The sequence below is a fragment of the Stegodyphus dumicola genome, chromosome 3 (genome assembly GCF_044657685.1).
Source record: "Stegodyphus dumicola isolate Sdum_Otavi_A_Nest chromosome 3, ASM4465768v1".
In the NCBI taxonomy this organism is placed as follows: Eukaryota; Metazoa; Arthropoda; class Arachnida; order Araneae; family Eresidae; genus Stegodyphus; species Stegodyphus dumicola.
In genome coordinates, this window is record NC_140770.1 from 67644566 (window position 1) to 67670163 (window position 25598).

Genomic DNA, 25598 nt, shown 5'->3' on the forward strand with positions numbered 1-25598 from the left:
ATAAAAGCTGGTGTTAAACATCTGAATTCAGTTGTTTAATAGTTTTTTTACTTAATTCTTGTTGTTTATTGTAATGAATTCGCCGTGAGATCGGATTAGCTCTCTCCATTTTGAATTGAATTCTGTTAAGCATTTTAGTAGTATAAAATATAACTACTGTGAGATATTGCGATATTGTACAAATATCTCTGAGGAAATTTAAGCATTTTGTATTCTTGGGATAATAATAAATTTTATTCACTTTTCGTCGGACTTGTGCATTCAATCCATTGTAAATCCGTACACACACAACAGTATCATTCCTAAATATGATTATTAATACATTTCTCCTGTATTCCCACTCATTAACTCTTTTACAATACAAATTAACCTTTCAGCAAGCTTTCAAGGTATGCATTTTAATGTGCATAAGAGCTCACGTGAATGGTTTCTACTTAGAGGGACACATTCCCACTTGCAAAGTAACTCTTTGCCATGATCTGCTAATATAATCTAACCTTATTCCTGAATGTAATCTAGTGTTCTTTGTAATATCTTAGATCTGAGTCACACAGATTAGTTGAATTTCATGATTATAGATGCTGCATTATTTTTGGCATTATGTGGAGGAATATAGCTTTTACATTAGGGTATTGGAACATGGTGAAATACACAAGGGATCTCTGCTTGCAGAAGCATTTACCTTTTTCATATTTCAGTTTTTAATACATATCTGTTTAATAGTTCGAGAAGTACCATAATGTTCTCAGTTTGTTATTATAATATTGTTCAATTGCATTGCTACAATACCAAATAAATATTCATCAAGAAATGCAGCAGATCCTCGTGCTTGAAAATGTTTTAATTTATAAGTGATGTACAATTAAAAGAAAATAAAAAGTTGATATTAGACCAAGATTGTATTTGCTAGGACGAAAAACTGAGACTAAGCTTTAATTTTAAAAACAGAAAATAACAGGATGCATGTGCACCAGCCATCATAAAAATATGAATGTGGAGCCATTTTCTACAAAAATATTTCATCTTGTTACTGAATTTAATTAATAGTATGATATTCTGAATTTGAGCCTTTTCTTTAAAGTGTCAAATTAATTGCAGTGTAGTCCCGAAAATTCGGTACTCGATAACTTAGTCATATTCCTTCCTGTCAGGTCGGCAGAAAATGCTGAAAACATTGACTTTGAAAACTGCACCATATAAAACCCTAAAATATCACATAGTGAGGAGGGACTAAAGATTAACAAAACCTCTCTACAGTATTTTGAACAACAAGGTGCATTGGTAATAGACTTAGTGTTCATTCAGCGTCTTCATAATGAAACAGCAAAATGCAGAGTTCAGTGCGGAAAACAACTGGATGTTACACATTTCTTTAAAAAAATAAGTAACTGGTTTTTGCTAAGTTGGCTAGTCAGTTTCTCATTATAGAAAGCTCTATGCCTTCATAAAGTATTTTTCTGAGGTCTGTCTTATCAGGTAAATTACTATACAATATATATTCATTAATTTTCAATAGTAAAGGCTCTATGCCTGCATAAAATACATACTTTTCCTTTTTTTAAGGGTATTTTAATAGTTTAATTTTGAGTTACAATATTGAATTCTTTGTAAACTGTTGTATTCTCAAGGAACCAATACATACAAGTACTTTATTTTCTGAGGAAACACCCGTACTTATACATTTTAAAACCTTTTCCGATAACCCAGCATTTTCACAAACTCGGCCCACAATAGGCCAAGTTTTCAAGATTCTACTAGCATTAGAGTTTTTTTAAGAGATTTTTCTATTAGAGTGGTAGATTTATTATGCCATATTGGAATATTTCCAATTTAAAATTTGTATTAGAATTACAAATCAAAAGTTTTGTTGAAAGTTATCAAGTTAAAGGACTGAATTTTTGTATTTAGTATTCCTTTGTTAAGAGCAATCGTTACAATTTTTTGTTGAATGAAAAGTACATGTTTTTATTGTAATATATGAAATATTATTGAGTACATTCTTTGAAATAAAATACTTTGTGTCATATTTGAATTTCAAATTTTACAACAAAAAATGAATTGCTAGATTATGTATGCTAGGTGATTAATATCCTGAGTTGAATTTTTGAGTATCATTCAAAAGTCTTTTTGATTAAATTTCATATGCTATTAAAAAATTTTCTTTTCTTGCCAAGAATAGAAAACACAATTTAATAGAAGTAGCTGAAAAATTAGGTGAGGATGTGCCACTCAACAGTAAGGTGCCAGAAATTTAGAAAAATAATCACTACTAATGCAGTGAGGAAGAAATTAATTTTAAATCAAGAAGCTGAAGAAGAAAACCCGGCTAAGGAAATGAAAGAACTCATCACTGGAAGCTAGAATACATAAATTAGAAATAAAACAACTTAAATTGCAAAATCAAGAAATGTGGGGTAGAGAATCACCAGTGAATATAGTAGAAAGGAGTAATAAAACCCAGTTGGCACAAGTTACTGCAAAATTTGATTTTAAAAAAGGGGATAAATTGGACTGTATTTGATAAATTTTGAGAGAAGAACTGAAATGGCTCAGGTTCATAAGAAAAATTGGGTGGCTAACCTTTTGGGCAGTTTACTTACCGAAATCCCCAATATACTAGCAAAGATTCATCTGAAAATGCAAATAAGTATGATTATGGGAAAAGTCTTATGTTAGAAAAGATATAAACGTTATAGTGAAAAGTTGAAACAGTTCTTTTATAAACATAAAAAGGCTGCTGAAATGTCTTGGAGAAACCATGCTCATAAACTTTATTTGTATTTATTTTTTTACAATGAATTGGGGATTAAAATTTCAAGATGCTTATCAAAATGAGACAGAGTGCAAAGTAGCTATCACAGTAAATACAGTCCTGAAGAAATCTCGAAAGATTTTAATACTAAACCAGTAACTAAGACAGAATTTTCTTATCAATTTCATGAGAAGGAATTTGAAAAACAGAGACAACTTCATTGTTATGAATGTGGATCTTATCTCATCTCCAACATCAGTGTAATAAATTCAAGGAATTTGGTATTTTATTGCTAGTGATTTAAGTTTATATATATATCTTTTCTGGCATTTTATTTCATAAACTTAACTAAATTTTCCTCCATTTTTCAGCAAACATGTTCAGCTGACCAAACCAATAGTAGCTTCTCGTCTGCACCATCAACTCCTATCAGTTCACCTCCACCATTAACCTGTAAGTTTTATAGCATTTTTATATAAACTGGTTTTATGCTAATTCTACTGTAGCTTGTAATATATATACTTGCTTAGGCAGCTGCGTAAAAGAGGTACCATAGAAAGAAAAAAAAGTATATAATAATTTTAATGAGGTCCAGATAGTGTAATTTCATGGAAATATTTAATGTTCCTAATTAGACATTTCATGACGTAAAAGCAATTTTATTTAAATCAGTGAGATAAAAAAATATTCTTAAATGCTGCTTTTATTGCTTTAAAACCACTAATTTGTTACTCAGTAACTGAGAGAGTAAATTGAATGTTAAATATCCTATGGTTACTGAATGGCAACATTCTGGCAAGCTGAAGATAAAAATATTTTATTTCAAACAGTGTTGGCATTGCTCATTTTTTAAATTGCTGAGTTTGTTAAGTCACATCATTTAATTCATACAGAAATGTAAATTCAATCTTATTCACACTTTGGGTGAAAGACTGGGTTCAAAATTCAGAGCTCTAGGTGCCGCCATTTTCCCACAATGCATAGAACATTCAAATATACAGATTCTCCATTATTTAATTGTAGATATATATATATATAGAGAGAGAGAGAGATTGTGTTTGCTCAGTTAAGTCCTAACTCAGCCTTTATTTTTGCAGTCATTGGTTGTAGGCATGTACTTCTAATTACAAAAATGTTTTTAATTGTGCTGAAGTTATCTATTATTAGCTTTATGTAAGATATTTGCATCATGAGCTTTATACTAGGATCGTATGATGCTGTTAATTTGGAAATAATGCAGTTTAGAGAGCTTTGGTATAAGCAGATGCTATTTTTAGGACGGAAAGGAAAAATTCCCAAATTAAAACAGAGTTAAGGGACTATTCTCAAATTAAAGTTAGTATATTGATTTATGTATTTGATCTTTTGAATATATATAATCAACATCTGCTTTTGAAAAAAAGCATTCAAAGCATTTTAATAATAGTTAAGTTAAAAATCTTCCTACTTTGAAATAAAATATTGTCAAGCGTTATTAATTTAAAACTGAAAAAATCAGGAAAAAAGAATTTGTCATGTTGGATGCTTTGACTTTTCAAGAAAAATTGCCATTAATTTTAAATTGTAAATGTCTATATTCAGCTTCTCTTGCTGGAAATTCATCTTACCAGAGTGTTACAATTATTACTTAAAAAGTAAATAAATATTTGTTCTTTTTTAAGAGATTTCAATAGTGTAAGCAAAACAAAAAGGCTAATTTATTCCAAAGTTGTTTGGTATTGATGTAAAAGTATTGTTTCCATCGAAGTGCACAAATGCCTTTTTTTGAATGAATATTTACTTTGTTTAGATTTCTCTACATTAATTTAAAGCCTGTAGCATTTTAATGGAAGCCCAAAAAAAGTGTTTGATACAAATTTTGAATGTACAGATGTATAATTATTTTACTTGTACACTTAATAATTGGTTACTTTGATATTTTTTAGCATCTGTCCCAAATTGGCCTCGTGGAAATAATCAGTTCAATCCTCAGCCTGCTTCATATACAGAGCTCACAAATACTGTTGTGAGTTTATTATTATTATGTTATATATTTATGTATTTTACTTTTGTGGTGTAAAGTTAATTCATTTTCGTATCTTAGATATACTTATTCATTCTTGTCCTATGAATACAATTTCTCAAAGTCTGTGCTTTGTTTATTACAATTTGATGCTTGTTTTTACCTGTTTACCAACTGAAATTTTCTGAATATGTAAAAAAACTCTGTCCTGAACATGTAACTGTTGTTGTTGAAGCCTTAATGATACAACTGTCAAACCTAATTCATTTTAATGTGTAGACATTGTCTTTTACTATGCAAATAGACTACCTAATTTTTTGAGAAATTTGTTGTTTTAAGGTAATTATAGACTTAGATAGAGCCTGAAACACCAGAAGCCCCCAAGAGTTCTTCATCACTTTTGTAAAAAAAAAAAAAAAAAAAAAAAAAAATTCATTTGGACTTTAGTTTTTATGTATTGTTTATTTAGATACATCAGTTGTAGGAAAACAGTTAATTACATATTTTACCTTGCATCCAATTTGTGAAATAAATATTTTTATGAACAAGATTTAAAAGTTAAAACATTATCACAAAAACCATCTGTTTAAATATTTCTTTGTTTCAAAAGCATAAATTGTTAATACTTTATTATTTAAAATACTGTTTGTAATCCCCCCAAAAAGAGTAATTTATTATTTTTCATTCCTCCAACAGAATACAGGGGGAATAATTGAAGAAAGGCTAGATGATGCTATAAATGTGTTAAGGAATCATGCTGAAGGATCCCTGATACAAACACTGCAACCGGCTGTGCCTGTAGGTTCTTCACCTACTTCTAATTTGAATACTTTACATTCCAGTATGACACAAGGAAATTCTCCACCTGCTGTAAAAACTTTTCCCGGAATAGTCCCAATCACCCAAGTGGTTGTAAGTGTATTTGCTTCCTTATTATACTAAAAGAAAAGTGGTTTTGTGTTTATTGTTCTTTTTAATTACATAATTAGATCAAGATCTGTTTTTCCAATTGTCTGTTATCATCAATGAAAATGTAATTTTTGCCTTAGTATTAGTCTTCTGCTCTTTATCATGAGATTTCTGAAAAATGTATTTTTTTAAATTGCTCAAATCTGCAGAAAAACATTAAATTTAAAATTTTAGAATTGACTTATTCATTATTTATTTCTAACAAATTTTTTACACAATTATTCTTTAATGTATTTGGTAGCATTCCCCCTCCCTTTTTTATTATTATTGTTTTAACTTCTATCTGCGCTTTAATATATATGATCGTTTCAATGGGTAAAAACTTACCATAATTGTTACACATCTAAGTTCCTTCTGAAATCTAGTAACCGATACAAAAAACTACCATAATTGTTACATATCCAAATTCCTTCTTACTGAAGTAATCAGTACTCAAAAATTCTTTTATATGCTTTATGCACATCGCAAATTAAAAATTTGTAGGGGGAAGCACATCTGCAGCAGGTGCATGTGTATTCCTATGAGATACGTATGTTTTCAGATTGCTTCTTCCATGATGATTTTTCAGCAGAATAGAATAATTTACAAATTACATTAGGCTGTGTTTAGTCTTTCCAAAATATTTGTAAAAAGGTCTTAGCATACTAGAGAGTTTGTTAACGTCTTAAGATAAAAATGATTTTGAAGACTGGCTTTTATGATGATTATTTGCACCCTCTAAATAGTTTATTAAATCCAATAATTTATTTATTTTATAATGGCTCTAACAAAAGATTGAAAACTTACTTTAAAATATAATGTATTCAGAAATAAAAATTGAAAATTTAAATTACACCTATCCCTTGGTTTACGTGTAAGATACTTGTAAATAGCAATGAAAAACACACTAAATGAGCACAATTTAGATATTTATTTATATAAAACAAAAGTAAGATATCTTAAAATAAATAAAGTTCATAAAATAACAAAATATATGTAGGTAACAGAAGTATATATTTATTTTACATTAGGAAAATATGACTATTCATTCAAATAAATAATTATAAATTTAATCACTGTCATCGCTTTCATGAACTATTAGTATTTTCTTCTTGATTAGTATGATGTCACTTTCATCACTTGAGCATTCTTGATAAGATTGACGAATTGGGGAAGAATGTAATGAAATTCGTAATTAACAATTGCCTTTTTTTTTTTTTTTTTTTTCTAAATCTTTGTAAACGCCCTCATATTGATTTAAGCACTAAGCTCTCACTGGAATCGGAGAGCTTGTTCAATATTCATATCTTACTGTAAAAAATTATTACCCAATTTTCTTCACAATTCAAGTCCTATGCTGATGACTCTTACTGTGAGTGCAGCTGGTTCAACTTGCTCTTCATCAGAATCATTGTTCTCATATGTTTATTTGTTTCATGAATCATGTAAACTAATGTATTCTCATTTAATTCTTCATTAGTCATTATTTCTTCAACATCTGCTTGAGCTAAATCCTGAAAACCTCCTCCTATAGTTTGGGCTAATTTAGTGATCTGAGAATATTTATTCTCCTAATGGTAATCTATCATTTTCATCTTTAGCAGCATCCGGCAATATTGCTTTCCAGCATGCATTGAGCATTGATTGTTTAATCTGAGTATATGACATTCCAACATGCTTAACACAATCTAAGGTAGTAAATTTCTTCCAAACATCCATAAGAGTAAGAGATTCATCATTCTCCATATGTACTAAAATATACCTGAAGGTTTCTTTGATATACAATGCCTTAAATTCGAAATTATTCCTTAATCTAACGGCTATAATAAGAAAGTTATATTCTATGGTAAAAAAAAAAAAAAAAAAAAAGCTTCTACATTTCCGTGTTGTAAATCTTGAGGATGACCAGGTGCATTATCAATTTATAGAAGAGACATAAAAGGCAGTCCCTTTTTACTTAAATAATATTTTACATCTGGGACGAACATGTTATGAAACCATTCGATGAAAGCTATGGCAATGACCCATGCTTTCTTATTAGCCATCCAATAAACAGAAAGGTTATTTATGTTTATTCCTTTAAATAAGTGTGGTGTTTTTGATTTGTTAATAACCAATGGTTTCATTATGTAATCGACTGAAGGATGAAACGGAAAAAAAATTGTTACATGGAATTGTTGCAACGGAAAAGAATTGTTATACGATTTATCACTACCTTATGACCACTAGCTGATTTGATATACCTGAAAGAACCTTTAACTAAATAGATTCTTTCAGCCAATTTTTTCCAGAACAACCCAGACTTATCACCACTGAAGATCTGATCAGAAGTGTAGGAGTTGGTGGAATGATTTCAGCAAATTTGCTAGATATTGTTGTGCTGCATCCAAATCAGCATATGCACTTTCTCCTATCAAACTTAGATTATGCAAAGAATGTCTTTGTTTAAATCTCTTAAACCAACGATGACTTGTGGAAAAAGATACCTTTATTTCATCTGACAAAGTCGATGGTGACTGATTCTTAAGTTCTTTATAAATCTTTAAAGCCTTATTTGTAATGGCATCAGTATCAGTTGGAATCCATTTTTGATTTTGGTCTTCTGTCCATATTATTATTGCCTTTTCCATATTTTCCATTGTAGTGTCTCTTACATATGAAATTGTGCTCTTACTGCTGCAAGTTCCAGCTGCTACACTTTTTCTAATAGTCTTCATTTTTTCTAATTGTCCTTATTGTGGCTTCATTCATGGAGCAAAATTTAGCAACATCTGTTACTCTTTCTCTAATATGTAGATGATTTAATATTTTAATTTTTGTTTCTAAAGAAATAACTTATTTGATTTTTTTTTCCCAAATCTTTTGCCATTATAAAACGTTAGAAATTTTACGTAAATTATAAAATTGCCACAAAAAATATAAATATTGAAAACTTAAACCAGGAAACATAGATAAAAATAATGTAAGCTTTGCTGCTAAAATACTGATACTGCACTAGTTCATATGAACCAAATAGCTTTACTGTTGTGAAATACATAAACATACTACAGGGATTCCCCTTGGGATAACAGGGATAACATGGGGAATCCTCATCCTTGATGCTGCCACCAGTTTTACCAAAGGAATGAGATTCAAAAATGACTTCAGATATATATGTATTTGCGTATATGCAGCCGAATATACATTTTTACCAAGTTTTTGAAATCTGCTAATTTTTAAACCATGTAAAATGAGTACAATGTAAATTGAAGGATAGGTGTATTATTTACTGAAATTGAGTTTATATTTAAATGCTTGATACTATTTTGAAAAAATATTATCCCCCCTCACACACACCATTTGGAATTCACATAATGGTTAAGTAATAACTTCATTCCATTGAGATACACGATTATATTCTGAAGATTGTGATTTAGTAAATAAAACTTCAGTAATATTCGAAATATAACCTTGCTGATAAAAAGTAATTATATTTTGGTAGTAGTAATGATTTCTCTTTTAAAATAATACCCTTCCCCTAAAGCATATTTTAAACATTTTTTATTTTAAAATAATACTAGCTATCTGTTAGTAAATTGTGATATATTTTTAAGTAGAAAAAGTGCAAAATAAAGATTAATGTTGGTTATCCTGTATCTGTCAATGTATATCACCAAAATACTTGCTCTGATTCTTGTGAGCATATGGCAATCCTGAAAGATGTTCAGGATTTCTATTTTTCTTTTCTGGCTTAATATTCAATCTCTTTTAAGGAGAGGGAGGATAACTTTTCTTTTTTCTCTTATTTTATTTAAATTTTAACTTTGATCCCAAGACTAGTATCTATAAATGGGCAATGGAATGCATGTTGGGGTCAGCAACATGAATGTATATGTAGCAGTATGATACAGTTGGTCATCATTGTCTTTGTACTTAATCAGATTCCTGTGAAGGCAGATATGAATTGTAGAGAATAGCATTCTGCTTGATATCAATTTAAATGCAGTTCTCGGGTAATAAAAGTTAGAGCAAAAAAAAAATCATTACTGAAAGGCTGCAGTCCTCAAATGTTGGCAAAAAGTGGCTGTGGGTTCTTATTTCATTGGTAAATAATTTGATTTGAATGTATAATCAGAAAAATTAGCTTTTTGTTAACTTAAATATATCATTTCAAAAATATTAAAGTCACTTTAAAATATGTTGAGACATTTTATGTTCTGTAATAATTTTTTATTTTAAGGTTTTTAAAATATTGTAATTGTTTCTGTTGCCTGTTTTCACAGCCACAACAAAATGGACTTCCAGATAGCAGAAGAGCTGTTATTGGAGCTCCAGGTCAAACAGTGCCAACGCCACAAACCTTTGGTAAGTTTAAAAATCTTTTGTCAGTGTGTGAATTTGTTAATTTGTATCATTGGTGTTAAAAATAGAAAGTTAATTTTCTTTTTCTCCACCCCTCCCTCAGCTGCAGTAAATTCTTGTGGAAATCTAAAAATTGAAGGTTTATCTGATGCCAAAGACTTGACAGCCCTTCAGGTTCCTGTTGAAACTCTTCCTGTCATTGCACCAACTCCTATATGCACACCTAATTCTAATAGCACGACTAGTAGGAAGTCTGTATCATCCAGGGGTGTGAAAAGAACACGGTCCAGGTCTGTCTGGTTAATAGTTTATTCACATAATGCATTCATTGAAGAAATTTCACATATTTTATTTAAATTGATATATGTTTATTGTTAAACTATTTACTTATATCTTCATTAAGAGTACAAATTTTACTTTGAAATGATCAATTCGATTGTTACCACTGAAGGGCAGATTATCTAGGTAATGTGCAGATTAACTTGGGTGATCTGCTAAAGTGCTAAAAATTGTTTCATTCTCAAATTAGCTAGGTAATTGCAAATTTCCCAGATAATCTGCACATTATGTATTAGGCACTCATTAAAGTGAAAATAAGATCTTTGCTGGACAATAGCAACATGTCTGTACGCTTAAATTAACAATTCTATTTATTTATTTTTCAATATCTAAAGAATCGAGTTAATACAGTCAGACCGTTGGCAAATTTGTTAATAGAATCAATTATCAAGTAATTAAAAAAATATTATATACTAATAATCAAATGGTTTAAAATATTACTACAGTCAAGGAAATGAATCTGTAAAACGTACGATAAAATATGCTTAGTGCAATCAAAAGGTAAATGACACTTTTAATTACATAGCAATTGGTGTTTTTTTTTTTTTTTTTTTTTGGCAACAAGCATACCTGTTTGTGGTACATTTAAATTTGCAGTAACATTTTCTCAGTACCAAGGGTTTGTTTAATTGATGTTTGACGTAAAGATGTTTCTACAGTGGGAACTTTTTGCAAATGCAGAATTCAAATCTTGCATACAGTTGTTTTAAAATATCCATTTTAGTATCAAGTTTATGAAAGCCATTCTCTGTTAGCTAAAATCGTGGTCATCAATTTTTGCTGTGTTATCGACATTTGGTTGCTTTGCATTAGAAATTGCTAACATTTTCTTTGCTTGCTTTTTAAAATCTTTCTTAGTTTCATCACATTGTATTTTCATATCCATATATTCTTTTTACAAATGTGGCACAATACATTCTTACCATACCTCTTTAGGATCTGCTTCACCACAAATTACATAAACAAACATGTCACATGGTTTACACTTGTGAGCACCTGATGCTGCTTTTGAGTAAACAATGCAGACTGTGTCTTGTACAGTCCTCTTTACAGGCTCTGTGCGAAACTTATGGTACTCTGTAAGTTGATTCTGCTGAAGTTGAGGGTAAGTCAGTGTTGGCTTCTTCAACATGCAGAGATGATTCCTTGGTAACTGAATATTCTTCATAACTGTATCCTCAGTCAGTGGTGTAGATGGCAGTTTAAGATTACTGACAATAAATTCTTGCATTTCTATAGGTGATTCTGTAGAAATGGAATAACAGAATGTTCTGTAGAATAAGAGTCGATCGTGTTCTCATAATTACAGTCTGTTGTGAATCTCGTAATTTTTTAGCGTTTTCTTCAGTATTTATCAGATGTGTGGTATAATAGAAGACAATCCTACTTTTGCATGATAACCAAAAATGGCTTCATATGGACTTCTTTTAATTGCAGAATGATTAGCATGATTCTTAAGGGATCGTGCAAGTCTTGCGCCTTTACTCCACTTGTTAGTTTGGTTATCAGCCATTCAAATAGTGACAATGTTTTCAATGTCTTAATTTGCTCTTTCAACACTTCCTTGACTTTGGATGTGTCTAAATTTACCATTAACCATGTTGATTTCTGGCCTTAACCGAGGCGCACATTTTAAGATTTAACTACAATTTGTGTCCATTATCAGAATGCAAAATACTTGGGACACAAAAAAGGAGAAAAATATCAAGCAAGTTATGGGCTACTTCATCTGCCCACTTTTATGTGAGCAACTTCAACATAAGAAATTTTGTTGTTCTTAGTATACAAGAAGATACTTAAACTTTCCATCCGGTTGAGATTGGTAATTGATGAGATCCACCTGGCATTTGCTACTGACGTGTGGTGAAATAATTGGTTTTACAACAATCCCTTTCCTTGCACTTTTTTGTTTTTGTTGACACCGTGGCCATTTGACAAATGAGTGGAATACAGTATGTTAAATAATTCTTCAGCTTGGGCAAACTTTTTCACACTTTGTTGCACAGCTGACAATGATGCTGTGAGTTTTTTGCAGCCTTGTACAGTTAACCAATCTAATCTCTGAATTATTCAATGAAAGTGGAGGGAGAGGGGGAAGAAGTAAGGGAAAGAAATGAGAGCATACACATCTGTATGCTATGATGTTGTTGCCAGCAAATTCCAGAGCTAATTTGTACTTGAAGTCATGATCTTTATTTTTGATTATAGCTTTTTATGATATATATCTAAGCAAGCAAAGGTCAGAAAAGTGAGCATCCATTTCCAGAAATTTACATGAACTTTTTTTTTTTTTTTTTAGCTAGAAAAGATATATATTTTTGAGAAAAATTTAAAATAATATTATAATTCTGCTTATTTCTCTGTTGAAAAACACTGTATTATTTTATTATTACTGGTTCTTAAAAGTTTTGAAATAAAAGCACATTGGCTGTATTATTTGTTCACTGTATACTGTTTCATTATATGTACTTACACTGGCTTCAAAAAGTTAAGAAAAAAGTGGTACAATTAACAAAAGTGGAAAAATAAATATTTAATTAACATTACATTGCATATATGCAGGTAAAAAATATGCATATGTGTGAAAGAAAACAACCATTTATGTACAAAGTTAAAAGCAATATTTAATTTTCATAAATTATATGGTTACATCGTATTTGGTTCATTAACAAATTGATGTTTAGAACTAAAAAGAAACAAAACTTACATAAAAAGGTATATGACCACCCTGCATCTTCATAGAAATTTTACAGCTATTGCCTCTGTTTTCATTGAGGTGATCAACTATTGCATATGCTGGTAATGGACATTCCTCCATTAGGGTAGTTACCAACTGCCTAAAATTGGCAGCAGGGGGTAAATGTTCTGAGAAAACATCCCACAGGGCAATCCAAAGATTCTCAGTGGAATTAAGGTTGGGTGAATACAGCAGCCACTCCATGCAAGAAATGCCTTTACAAAGGGGTTGAACCTTTGGTCTACTGGAGAGGGGTCTTCAGAAGATTGTTCAACTTGTTTGGAATTGTTTGCACACTTGAGAAATTTCTGATTGATTGTCCTATTTCAGTGCATCAATAGCATGCCAATGCTCACTATCCGTCATTCATCTTCTTTCAACCATGGTAACACAAACAAAATCAAAAATGATCCTAAGAAAATTATAAACAATTAACATTTAAATAAACCTCCTCAAACCCTTCAGAATGCTGGCATCTTCAATGACTGCCGAAGTAGTATGTTCAGGCAGCCAATTATTATTCACTGTAACATAGGGTATTTGTATTCTGCCATCTGCATCCAAAGTGATTTTTCAGTCACTCAAATTCAATTGCACTTTTGAAAATTTTTAATTTGCATTGTGTGCTTAGCTTCTGGAATCCTGTGCGTGCATGCATGTGTGTGTGTGTCAGTGTCAGATAGAAAATTTAAAATAAAAATTCTAACTTTAATTTGTTGTAATCCCTTAACACTCTATTTAATTTATTTCTCCTTTCTCTCTTGAAAAATGTAACTGCATGTAATTAAAATGTTAGCGCTTAAGCCATTAGTTTGCGCGCTCTCCAGTACTTTTTAACTATGTCCATATACAGAGAAAGTGCAATACAGTTATTTAAATGTTCAAAATTCATAGGCTAATTGGAGTCACACAAACACAGTTTAGGGAATCCACCACTCCAGTTCTGTAGAGGTGGTCTCGCAAACAGTCATGACCAGTCAGATGTCTAAATAAAGCTACTACCGTCTTTCTTGGAAAACTGGAAATGAAAGTTATCTCTTGCCCCAGAATCCTTCATCTCCTATCTGTAGCATGTTGAGTCATATCCTGCTTAGGAATTTTCTTAAGACCTGACGGTTAACAAACAATTTAGTCATATGGAAAGAAAGCGGTCAGTAGCCAATGTATCAGCTTTTTCATTCCCATAATTCCACAGTGGGCCGGAATTCATTGGAAAGAATTCTGTGTGCTTTTGCCTTTATGTAGTCTAAGATTCTTAGAGAACTATTTTGATTATTCAGAAAGGCTTGAAGTGCACTTTTGGAATCTGACAATATGAATGCCTTTACAAGAGTGCCTATGAATCGACAGTTGTTAAATAGCGCCACAACAATGGTTTCAATTTGCCTATCAAAGGCAGTAGTTAGAGGATGGTTATGGTAGTAGTTGGTCATGGTATGTCATAGTATGGTTATGGTATGTCAATGGTTAGTAGAAACTAAAAAGTTCACTATGAATACCTGCTCCAGCACTGTGCTTTCTCTAACATAGAGCCGTCAGTATAGCCATGCAACCACTCATTTTGAGGATAGCAAATCCTAATAGTTTCCATTGCATTAGAATCTCTCATTTCATTTTTAACAACTCTTTGACTAAGATCAAGATTTATATTCAAATTCAAAAAGCCCAAGGGACATTGGAGAGGAGGTAAAATTAGATAATCTCGGCTCAAATTCCAAAGCATCACATTCTCTCTGAGCAGCCTGGTTAAAGCCAATTTGAGTTTTTAGCCAAAGATTTCTAGAAATTCTGTTATTATAGTTCCTCCAAAAAGGGGGGTCAGGTAAATGCATCAGCTTCTGGTATTAATATGATCGCTTTCCTTTTTGTAAAATCATGAACCAGTTCCAGATTGGTTAAAAGCTGCATTGCAAGAATAGGAGTAGATCTCACTGCCCCAGTAATTATGCATAGTGCTTGGTTCTGGAAGACTTAAGAGGATCTGGACCTAATTCTCTGGAGCTGTGATGAGGATCAATCTACAATAACTAATAATTGGTTGAACATATAATTTGTAAGTAGTCATCAATGTTTCTCTGTCACAGCCCCACCTGGAGCCAGCCAGACGTTTTAAGACAGAGGGACAATTTCAGACTGAAATTAAACCTTTCTGAACTAAGCTTTCATTTGAGCACATTACATTCTTTCTCTTGGTTTGTTAATGCCTCTTGCTCCATCTATGTTTAAATATGTTTAAAAAATCTAAGAGGTACTATTGTAGTCTTTGAAGAAACAGGCATACTTTTGATGTCAGTTTATTTGCATTGACTTTAAATAATGTTTATGAACAAAAATAAAGAAATAGTATACCGGCAAGGATTGCAGCTACTTCCTTATGCATGACGCAAATGTTGAAATGCCTGTATTATGTTATATGGTCACTTTACTTAACCTGTTCCGGCAAACTAAATTAATGACACTACAGGGTTAGGAAGTCATCCTAGTCAATGCTAGCAATCTCACGGTTAGGCCGCCTTTCTACATTTTACATTAATCTGTAGTTTCCTGGATATAATTATTTTCATTCACTTGCTTCATTATCTCAAAGATGCCCTTGTTGCAGTAATAGTCCGTGAACAGTCTGTTCACAGGATATGTGATGTAGTCGGAAGGAAAGAACTGCTGTCGAAGGTGCTCTGTCAGAGGGCAGGAGAGCAGGTAATGAAGTGCGTCCGCGTCTTCCCCGTGAAAACCGCAAGAACAGTTGACGTCCCGTCTGAGGAATCGTCTGTAATACGCTGGGAATTTCCCGTGCTTGATACAGGCTTGGAGGAAGAGTCTGCATTTGAGCCTCTTGAGAGAAGGTATTGGGAAGATGTTGTAAGTGTATTATGTTATGTCTTTTGGAAAAGTACTATCTAGTGAAGTTGAGGGGAAATATATGTGGTTTATCAAATTATCTCTTTACAATGTAAAGCATATCTGCAATTGTATTTTAACCTTTCTCCATGTACATGTTGCTGGTACCATTTCTCAATTTTTATGTTAAGATCTCTGGCTTTTGCATCAGAATTTTAATATGAATACCAAAATATAAGTTGTGAACAATAATTTTTTAAACTTTTATGTTATTTTTTAATCTGAGCACACTTGGGTATTTTTGAAACATATGAAGAGGATTTGATCTTGTAATTTATAATCTTAGACGTATCCATCATTTTCATGTATAAATATTAGAATGATGAGAGACCCTTTTTTATTTTATTTATTTGTATGACTTAGTCAACTGTCATTATTCATTGTTTGATGTATAGATAAGTATCTATCAGACATAAGCAGTATACTTTTCGTTCCAGATCTGTAGATGATGATGATGATGAACCTCCAGAAGTTAAAGCTGAAAAAGATAAAGAAAGGAGGCAAGCCAATAATGCCAGAGAAAGGTATTTAAATTTTTTTAACAGGCTTTATAAACACTAAAGCTGAAGGTTGCTGTTAGATGTACATTATCTGTATCCCTTTGTGTTACCATTACCAGAGTTGCCAACTCTCTCGATTTGAGGCCCTACTCCTGTCAACTTGATTTACAACATATTTCCTCTGACTTTCTCTTTATTAAATTATTTAAAATTTCTCATAATTTTTATGTAGCTTGGCTTAATACTGCATTATTTAAACCCTAAAAAGTTATTTTTTGGCGTCTGAAAGCGCCTTTTTTTTTTTTTTTTTTTTTTCCTCCCATTGTGTGTAAAAGATAACCGATTTTATCAATGAGACAATCAATGCTTCTTTCTGCTTTTTGTGTGAGAGTATATGTGTCTGAAAATGTCGTGTTCTGGTTTTCCAATGAGCATCAAGTACTGCTTGGGGTCATCTGGCATGTATTAGCCAGTGAGCGCAACGCAAGATTGGGGTTGTTATTTCATTTGTCTTGCTGCTGAGCTAAAGAACATGTGTACTTTGACTGAGCACATTGAGTTTTGCATGCTTTCAAGAAATAGTTTAAAAAATTGCAATCTTTGTTATGTCTGCCAAAAAAAAAAGATAAGAGGCTCATGTACTTTTCAAAAATTGTATACAGATGATTTCACCAAGTAAGTGAACATTTGCGATGGGTACCATTTATCTTTGCAATTTTTTTCAATTTCACACAGTGGAAGGGCTAAAGTTCTTAAACATAGACATACACAAAAACAATAGGACAACGTGAGCTTTTTTTGTAAAAAAAAAGGGAAAATTAAATTTTTCTGTGGAAACAAAAGACCAAAAAGTTATTGATAAATATGCCTGTTCTCTGCTTCCTTACTGGAGGACCAGCAGCTAAATGCATCAGATCATGCTGTAGGTTTATTTAGAAAAAAATTTCCTAATGGTGAAATCAATAAGAAATACTCAAATGCAAGAACAAAAACAGCTGCATTTGTTAAAGAAATGTGTATGAGTAATAACTCTTCTGTTATTGATTGCATTAAAACAGCTCCATTCCACCTCTTTGCGGATGGAAGCAATAATACTGATGCGAAACAGTATCCAATTGTTGTCTCTAGTTCCAGAGTCTTCAGAAATTGAGTGTAGTTTACTTCCTGTCCCCACTTTAGAAGGAGATTCAACAGGTTTTAATATAGCACAGCTAGTTATTAAAACTTTTAAAGAAAATTCAATTTATCGTGTTAATTGCTTAGCACTAGGTGCCAATAATGCTCCAGTAATGGAAGGCTTGAAGACTGGTGATCCTGCTTTCTTAAAAAATTTTTTATTTAATTAATAGTGCTTCTGGGCAAATTGCTCCTTTAGACTAAAAATCTGAAAATTTTCAGATTTTAATAATTACATCCAAAGGGGCATTTTTTTTAACATTTTGTGTGTTGCCTTTATTTATTCAGTATCATGTTCTTCGCACTGACACCATAAACAGTTCAACAGCAATATTGCAAAATTTTTAAATGAGCATATCTTATACAGTCTCGCATGCTGGAGATAAAAATGTTCGCCCTCCGTACAGTGTTGCCATTGCCTGCTTTGAAATCATTTAGTTTGTTAATCAAAAATTTGTTGAAGTGTTATGAAATATGAAATCGATAATAAAACAAATTTCAGATTCAAATTAGGGCTTCCACATGCCCATATTCTGTGGAAGATTACGTTACTCAAATTTTGATGGCTGTAGGTACCGTTGTTTTATCACAGTGTGAGAAACATGCCTACATTCATGCAGATTCTTCATTATTTAATTTCTTTAAAAATAATAAAGGGCGATAATATTTAGTGGCAACAGTTTGAAAAGTGGAACAACGCTTGTTGTGAATCGACGCAAAATGCCAGAATGAAATCAATAGTCCTTCTGGGCAAATTGCCTCTTTGAACTAAAAATTCAAATTCCTAAATTATGAGGTGCACTTGTAACCTCTTAAGTTGAGCAGTTGAAAAAGATGCAGCTTCTCTACCAGTAGTGGGGATGGACACATTGTTGTTATGTATTATTATCGTGAAAAGAATTCTGAAAAGAAGGGAAAAAATGAAACAGCTCCAACAGCTGCATAATATTGAAATAAGAAAATTTTTGAAACATGTATGTACGTGCTAATTATCTTTAGAGAAATACTCAGCAAGATTACTCGACCAATGGAACCCACTTCTTACATTTTTTAAGAAGGAAGTAAATGAGTCTGGAGTTAAGATAAATGGTTGTACTGAAAGTTATAATATACCTAAATGGAATAAAGTAAATGGAGGTGAAACTACTACTTCCACTGTTAAAAGTAGGTATCAGAAAAAGTAATTTCTGCATCTGTGAGCAATTTAATTGGTAGTTCTGAAAATAATACTGCAAAATATAAGCATTAAGCTGATAAGTTCTCTCAAAATAAAAAAAAAATAAAAAATTTTAATTCCTGGACAGGGGAAACATTTTCAGATTACTGCAAGTTTATCTTGTGAAGAAAGCTTTTTGCTTTTTTGTGCGCTTCATTTTGCTACCATTCAATGTTCTTAACACAACTCTACAGTATAGAATTCCATTAATTTATGTTTGCAATCAAAGATTATAAAATCAACCTTTCTTTTGCCTTAAATATATTGTGATTAATTAATATATTTAAGGCAAAAGAAAGGATGTTAATTCTAAATATATTGCGATTTATGGTAAACTAGAAAATAAGAAAAAAGATCAAGATTTTATAGGGGTTGCAAGTACTGTGCTAAAGCAGTAGAAGAAATTTTAGGGAAAGACAAAAATAAGTTTTGTTTCCATATTAAAAGCTACTTCCACTGAGTAAGTGATTTTACATGCTAAAGTTGCAGATGTGTCTGCTCTATAGCAAATGCATCTTCTTACATTATAAATTTTTTGTATAGATTTTCAGTTTTATTCCATTTAGTTTAGAAAGATAATGAATTGCTCAATTCCAATTGTAGTTTACAATTAGAAAACTGGAATAAAGTTATTAAACCAGCAAGGATTGACACCCAATGGAGTTTAATTGGAAAACTGAAACGTGCCAATGGAATTTTAAAATGATTTGAACTGTCTAGAATAATATTGGCCGTCCTAACAATTCATATAGTAATACAGAGTGCAAGAGGATTTTGTGTGTTATGACAACAAGGACTAAATTTAGATCCAATATTAGTAATGATACATTAGAAAACCTTTTGTTGGTGAAAGCAGGCCTACGAGGTAATTGCTATGAACAAAGTTACGAAGTTTCTTTCTCAATGAAAGCAAATTCTGGCAGTGTTTTTAGCATTTGTAGGAAAACTGATTGAACTACTTTAGAATTCCAGAAATCCGCAAAGGTTCTGGGACCAGAGGTTGTGCGGATTTTAGGATTTTGTGGATTTCAGGACAGAAAAGATGAAGCATAATATTCGGACTAAAAGTGCAAAATGAATGATGCGTATTAGATACATTAAATTAAATTATTATTACATATATAAATTGATTATATTATTCATTGTATTATATGTACACAGCATCGAGGTTTGCTGATTTCGCCGCATGCAAAGATTTCCGGTGTTAGAATCATTGTTGCTGTAAAATTTCAACAGCTTTTCTTTATTCTTTCGTATATCATACACAATCGTGTCGCAATTCCATACCATTCTGCTATAAATCAAGGAGTAGCACCTGCTTCCATCTTTTGCAGAATTTGCACTTTTTGCGTTACTGTGAATGTAACGAACGAGTTTACGTTTTTCGGCGTTGCAAGCAGTAAAATCACGAGTGCGTTTCTTATCTGTCATTGTATTAAAAAGGGCTGAAATTAAAAATATTCTTCATTTAGCCACAAAATATCCAGATAAAAAAACGGCAACACTAAACAATCTCGTGAAATGAAATAACAAAGCTCAGAAAATACAACAACGTCAATCGTGAACGTGAACAGAGTTGAGTGAATCATCTGCTTTTTTACCTCTGCAGATTAGAGGTAAAAAACTATCTTATTTTTCTAACGTTTTTATATCAATAATTGTTTTGACCCGTTATTATTTGGTAATTATGACGTCATTATTTGTTACGTATTTTTTTCTTCAATATTTCATACTCAGTGTTGCGGGTTCCGGAACCTATAAACTGAATGTTTATATTCTGAGAGGTAACGCAGATTTCAGGTCGGCGGATTTTCGGTATTTGACTGTATTATTTTTCTGTTGAATGTACAAATAATCAAAATGTTAGTAACATAACTTTTCACCATTAATAACTATGTAAAGGTTAATTCATTATTAAAAATTATATTTTTTCTATAATTTTTTATCATTTAAAAAATAAATCTTCCTTACATGAAAGAAACTAAATGAGCGAAATGTAAATATTGATTCAGTGTTTTGTTTTCACATTTTGCAATTTTGCATTCCGTAAAACAGTTGTTAGTGGATAACTCAGAATTTTATCATAAAAAAAAATTTTTTTATGAACTGTTAAATTGAAAATAAAAGATTATTATTTAAGTAACCTTAATAATAATAATTAACCTTATTTTCTCAGTATATATAACCATATACACGTTTATATATATGCATGCATTATTTACCATCCTATTGTAGAAGCTTAAATTATTTATATCATATATTTTACAGATTATTCAATTTTTATATTTATGCTGTATCTTTTTCTAGCTATGTATTTACAGCTATTTGTAAATCTAAACTTTTTTTTTAACTATTCAAAAAATATTTGTTGTTAAACCTTATATAAATAATCTATTAAAAATTTACTGTAATAATAAATTTGCAAAGGTAGTAATCTATCTGCCTGATGATGGCTGAAAAAAAAATTTACTGTAGCAATAAATTTGAAAAAAAAGCAAGGTAACTAAGGTTTAATAATAGCAATAAATTGCAATAGTTTGTTTTGCCTAATGATGGCTGAAAGCAAACAATTTTAGTCTTAGTAATTTTGCTGGGATTTAGTATTAGTATATTTTTAATTTAATGTGGGAGTTTTGATGTTAATTACCAGTATAAAACTTTTGTTTTTCTCTGCCTATGTATTTTAGAATACGAGTGAGAGACATAAACGAAGCGTTTAAAGAGCTTGGACGGATGTGTATGTTGCATTTGAAATCAGACAGAGCTATGACAAAACTCAACATTCTGTACCAAGCGGTTGAAGTTATTTCTTCTTTAGAAAATCAAGTCAGAGGTATAATTCTGGATATGCTATATGTAATGGTTACATTTCCATAATTATACATTTATTTTATATGTAATAAGTAAAGTACTTCAAATTACTGCAGTTAAACATTTTTGTTATAAAATTTGAACTGATATTTTTTGGAAGAGGGTATAATTTAGTCATGTTTATTTTTTATTTATCTAGTGGTGCAATCTTTAGTATGATCTTAGATTTTCTAAACTACTTAATACTTTAATAATTATATTTGTTATAAAGGACTTTGATTTTAATTATGTTAGAAAGACAGCTGTTCAGGATTACCATTGCCTGGCATATTAAAACATTTTTATTTGATGCTATGCATTTTATTAAGATTATGATTTCATGCACTCATCTACTTATCTTTAAATTATCTTATTTTCCTGAGGTGCATTAATTTTGGTTTAATAAAGAAATCACATGGTTATTTATTATTCTGTGTACTGTGGATGCCTTTGTTTATCGCAGACTAAAATTCAGATTTATTTGTGTAAAAAAACTTTTTGGGGGGGTGCTTGAAATTTAATTCAAGTGTATATTGATGTACTTAAAAACTTAATTAATTATGTTAAAATTATATGAACCTTGTTTTTAAAAAAATGCTGGGTGTTTTTTTTTTTTTTTTTTTAAATTTATTTATTTATTTATTGTGTTTGTAATCTTGTAAATTATGCACCACCTTGATTATACTTTACTGTTAAAATAAAAACTCACCCAGTAAATTTATAAAAATGCTGCTAATAAATTTTTATTTTTAATTAAAAGAAACACCTTTTTTAATAGCTAATAGGTCAAAAATAAATTTTTTTCACTACTGATTCAGTGTTAATTTTAGTTAATATGAGTTTTTTTAATTAAATATTTATTCATTTTCTTTAATTAAAAAACACGTATTCACTGAAATTAACAGTAAGTCAGTAGTGTGGCATGCTAGTCTAAATTGTTTCAAAATCATATCTCAAAAGTGCCCAAGTTTTCTGAAAAATATCTAGGGTTAGTGTATTAAATAGAAATTAACAGCATAAGGGCTTGGGTTGCAGTGGAGAAAGTATTTAGTTGGGAATTTGATTAGTTACATCATTTATCAAATTAATCATATAAAATCCAATGAAAATTTTTACTGATGTAAAATATTTTAATAACTAACATCATCATAGATATTATTTATGATTTGTTATTTTATATATTTAATTAACATCGGAATTTGATTTTATTATCTTGTATAATAAAAATAATTATGTCCCTGAGTATTCTTATAGCAAGAAACTTCATAGTATGTACTCAAATAAATTTTATATCAGTGTTAAATACAGTGGTCATTATTCCCATGCATTCGGTAAATAGTTTAATTCTTTTCAATTATGATTAGGCATTAAAATTTCATCCTTATGTATTCTCATTGTGTATGGCATATAGAATTTGTAGTGCTCAGATTAGGCTTGCACAGTTGATGAACTTAATGATGATGAAGTCGCACTTTATGAAATGATACTTTGAAAGTCATGTTTCATATTAGAATCCAAATGTAAACTGCATCTATCAGCGTTAGAATCCAAGGAGATTAGTATTAGTGAATACTGGAAACTACAAGTTCACAAAATAATGTTGCATGCATTCAAATTTTGATTGCTGTTACTATATGTAACATAAGAGCAAATCATTTTCTTATTAAGTATAACCTTTCTAAGCCATGTGCTTTTGTAATGACCCTTCTTCATTCAAGGATAAATTTTAAGAAACAAATGCCTTGTGGTAATTCTGAGAAAGAGGTATTCTTCCCCCCCCCCTCCTCCTTCAGACTCTGGAAAAGAACACTGTTAGCTTTGATTTAAGGACACTGTTATATGTACATTGTTACCTGTTTGATTTCGAACATATTATTGACAGCTGAAATAGATACAGGCCTAAACTGAAATCACTCAGATAGACATGGCTATTATAATTAGAGGTAGTTAAGTAATATGCATGTAGTTTATATAGTATGATAATTAAACTCCTTTTCCTCATTCTGCCCCCCCCATTCTATTTTTGCAAATTTTAGAGCAAAAATAGAATGTCTTATATTCAAGTAAATATAGTATTTCACTGGGTTTTCAGAAATTGGTGATTATTGTCTGTTTTAACTGTTTATAATGATAATTACAGAAGAGTGTTGTAGTAGGAATCTTTTCATTTTATTTTTTTACTATTCAGTATCTTAAAGATAAACTTCAATTTATATAAGTATAAAATTCAGTCTTGGGTGTCTTATAAACTGTTGATTAAGTGTGAATGAATGAGGACAGTTTGTAAATAGATAAGTAGTAATATTTATCTCAGACAGGTATTGCATGATGTGAGAATGAAATGTGATTAAAAATATAGAAGAAAAGTATTTTTGAAATAGTGAAATAACAGTACAAAGTCGAGATCGTCAAAACTTCTATTCAATTCTGTAATTTCTATTCACAATTCTATAATTTAGATTTTTCAATTTAAATCTTGTTAGATGACATGTAGAAATTATAAAATTAAAAATAATAAATAATGAAGCATTCATCACTTTAAGGCAATCAAAATTTACAACCAAAAAAAATCCAATGTTTATTTCTTGACTTTATTAAACATTTGTTTCAATGTAAGCTGTTTTGCTTTTTGTGATAATACTTTCACTTTAATATTTGCCATGTTGAGAATTCCTACTAAATAGTTAATCGACATTTTGTTATTCTCATCAAGCTTTCTGTCATTTTCTTCACTATCATGAGCTAGATTTTCTGGATTTAAAACCATTGTATAGATTTTTCTATCCCTTAGTTGATTGATGATTAGACCATTGTAGTCACAATGAAAACCTTCTGTTATATCATCTTCATTTATTACCATTTCTCCACATATCTTCATAAATTCCATTAATTGGAAAATTTTTCTTTTGTTGGTGATATCTGAAAATCTTCAAATTCGCAGCTATCACCATAAAATATATTAAGGTCGTACAGAAATGAATGACACAAATGCTGCCACAGAGCGGTATACAGTTTATTAACAAAAAAAAAAAAAAAAAAAAAAAAAAAAAACAATTAGAAATAATCCCTGTCCATGTCATTACACTTCTGTCATCTGGCTTCCCGAAGGGCTATGGTAAACAAGTCTGTGGGGCTGTTGGTGCACTACCTATGGACAATTGCATGCAGTTTGGAAGAAGATTCAACATGTTGGCCCCTGACTGTGTCCTTCATCTTGTCAAGCAAGGCGTAGTGTGAGGTCTTGGTTCTAGGTCTGAGATCCACCCACTTTGCATGCACATTTATTCTCTCCAAATCACTTGCAATGTTCCTTCATCTTTTCTAATGTTATGCACCTGTTTGCCATGATCTAATCCAACATGGCAGCCACATTCACTGCTGTATGCGATATTGCTGGTCTTCCGTGCTGACACCTTTGGCTGTTGTCTCCACTCCACTGCTGAACTTGGCCAAGCAACGGGATATGGTATGCCTTGAGGGTGCTTTGTTTTCCCTCTCACCGACACCATGCAACTATGGATCTCACTACCCTGTATCCCTTTCTTCCATAGGAACCATGCTGTCCAACTGCTGATCGTTATACTCACCTTCCATCATTAAGCCGTTATCACATTAGCTGTTTGTTGCCACGCTTGTAGCAACAGTTCTGAGAAACGGCCTTTGGCGAAATAGGGTTACCATCTTCACTTGGCAAACAGGCTGAAAGCCAAACAAGAATCAGTTATCGCTCAGATTGGCGAAAGTGACGTTTCCTTTCAAGTGACATTCGCTTCTTCGTGTTGTTTTGTATCGCTCACACGCTTTTCGTTTTAAACTTTATTGTTAGTAATGGAAGATAA

General features: G+C 31.1%; 1 protein-coding gene across 2 annotated transcripts in view; it reads left to right on the forward strand.

Moving 5' to 3' along the window:
• Positions 1 to 25598, forward strand: part of LOC118198214 (transcription factor 12-like) — a 154467-nt gene that overhangs the window by 118292 nt on the left and 10577 nt on the right. For both annotated transcript variants that reach the window (XM_085812975.1, XM_035369837.2), the window contains 7 exons: positions 3124 to 3205; positions 4678 to 4757; positions 5451 to 5666; positions 9965 to 10046; positions 10147 to 10333; positions 16455 to 16541; positions 21597 to 21742. In XM_085812975.1, the coding sequence (XP_085669101.1) occupies positions 3124 to 3205; positions 4678 to 4757; positions 5451 to 5666; positions 9965 to 10046; positions 10147 to 10333; positions 16455 to 16541; positions 21597 to 21742 (880 nt within the window). The remainder of the gene's footprint in view (positions 1 to 3123; positions 3206 to 4677; positions 4758 to 5450; positions 5667 to 9964; positions 10047 to 10146; positions 10334 to 16454; positions 16542 to 21596; positions 21743 to 25598) is intronic.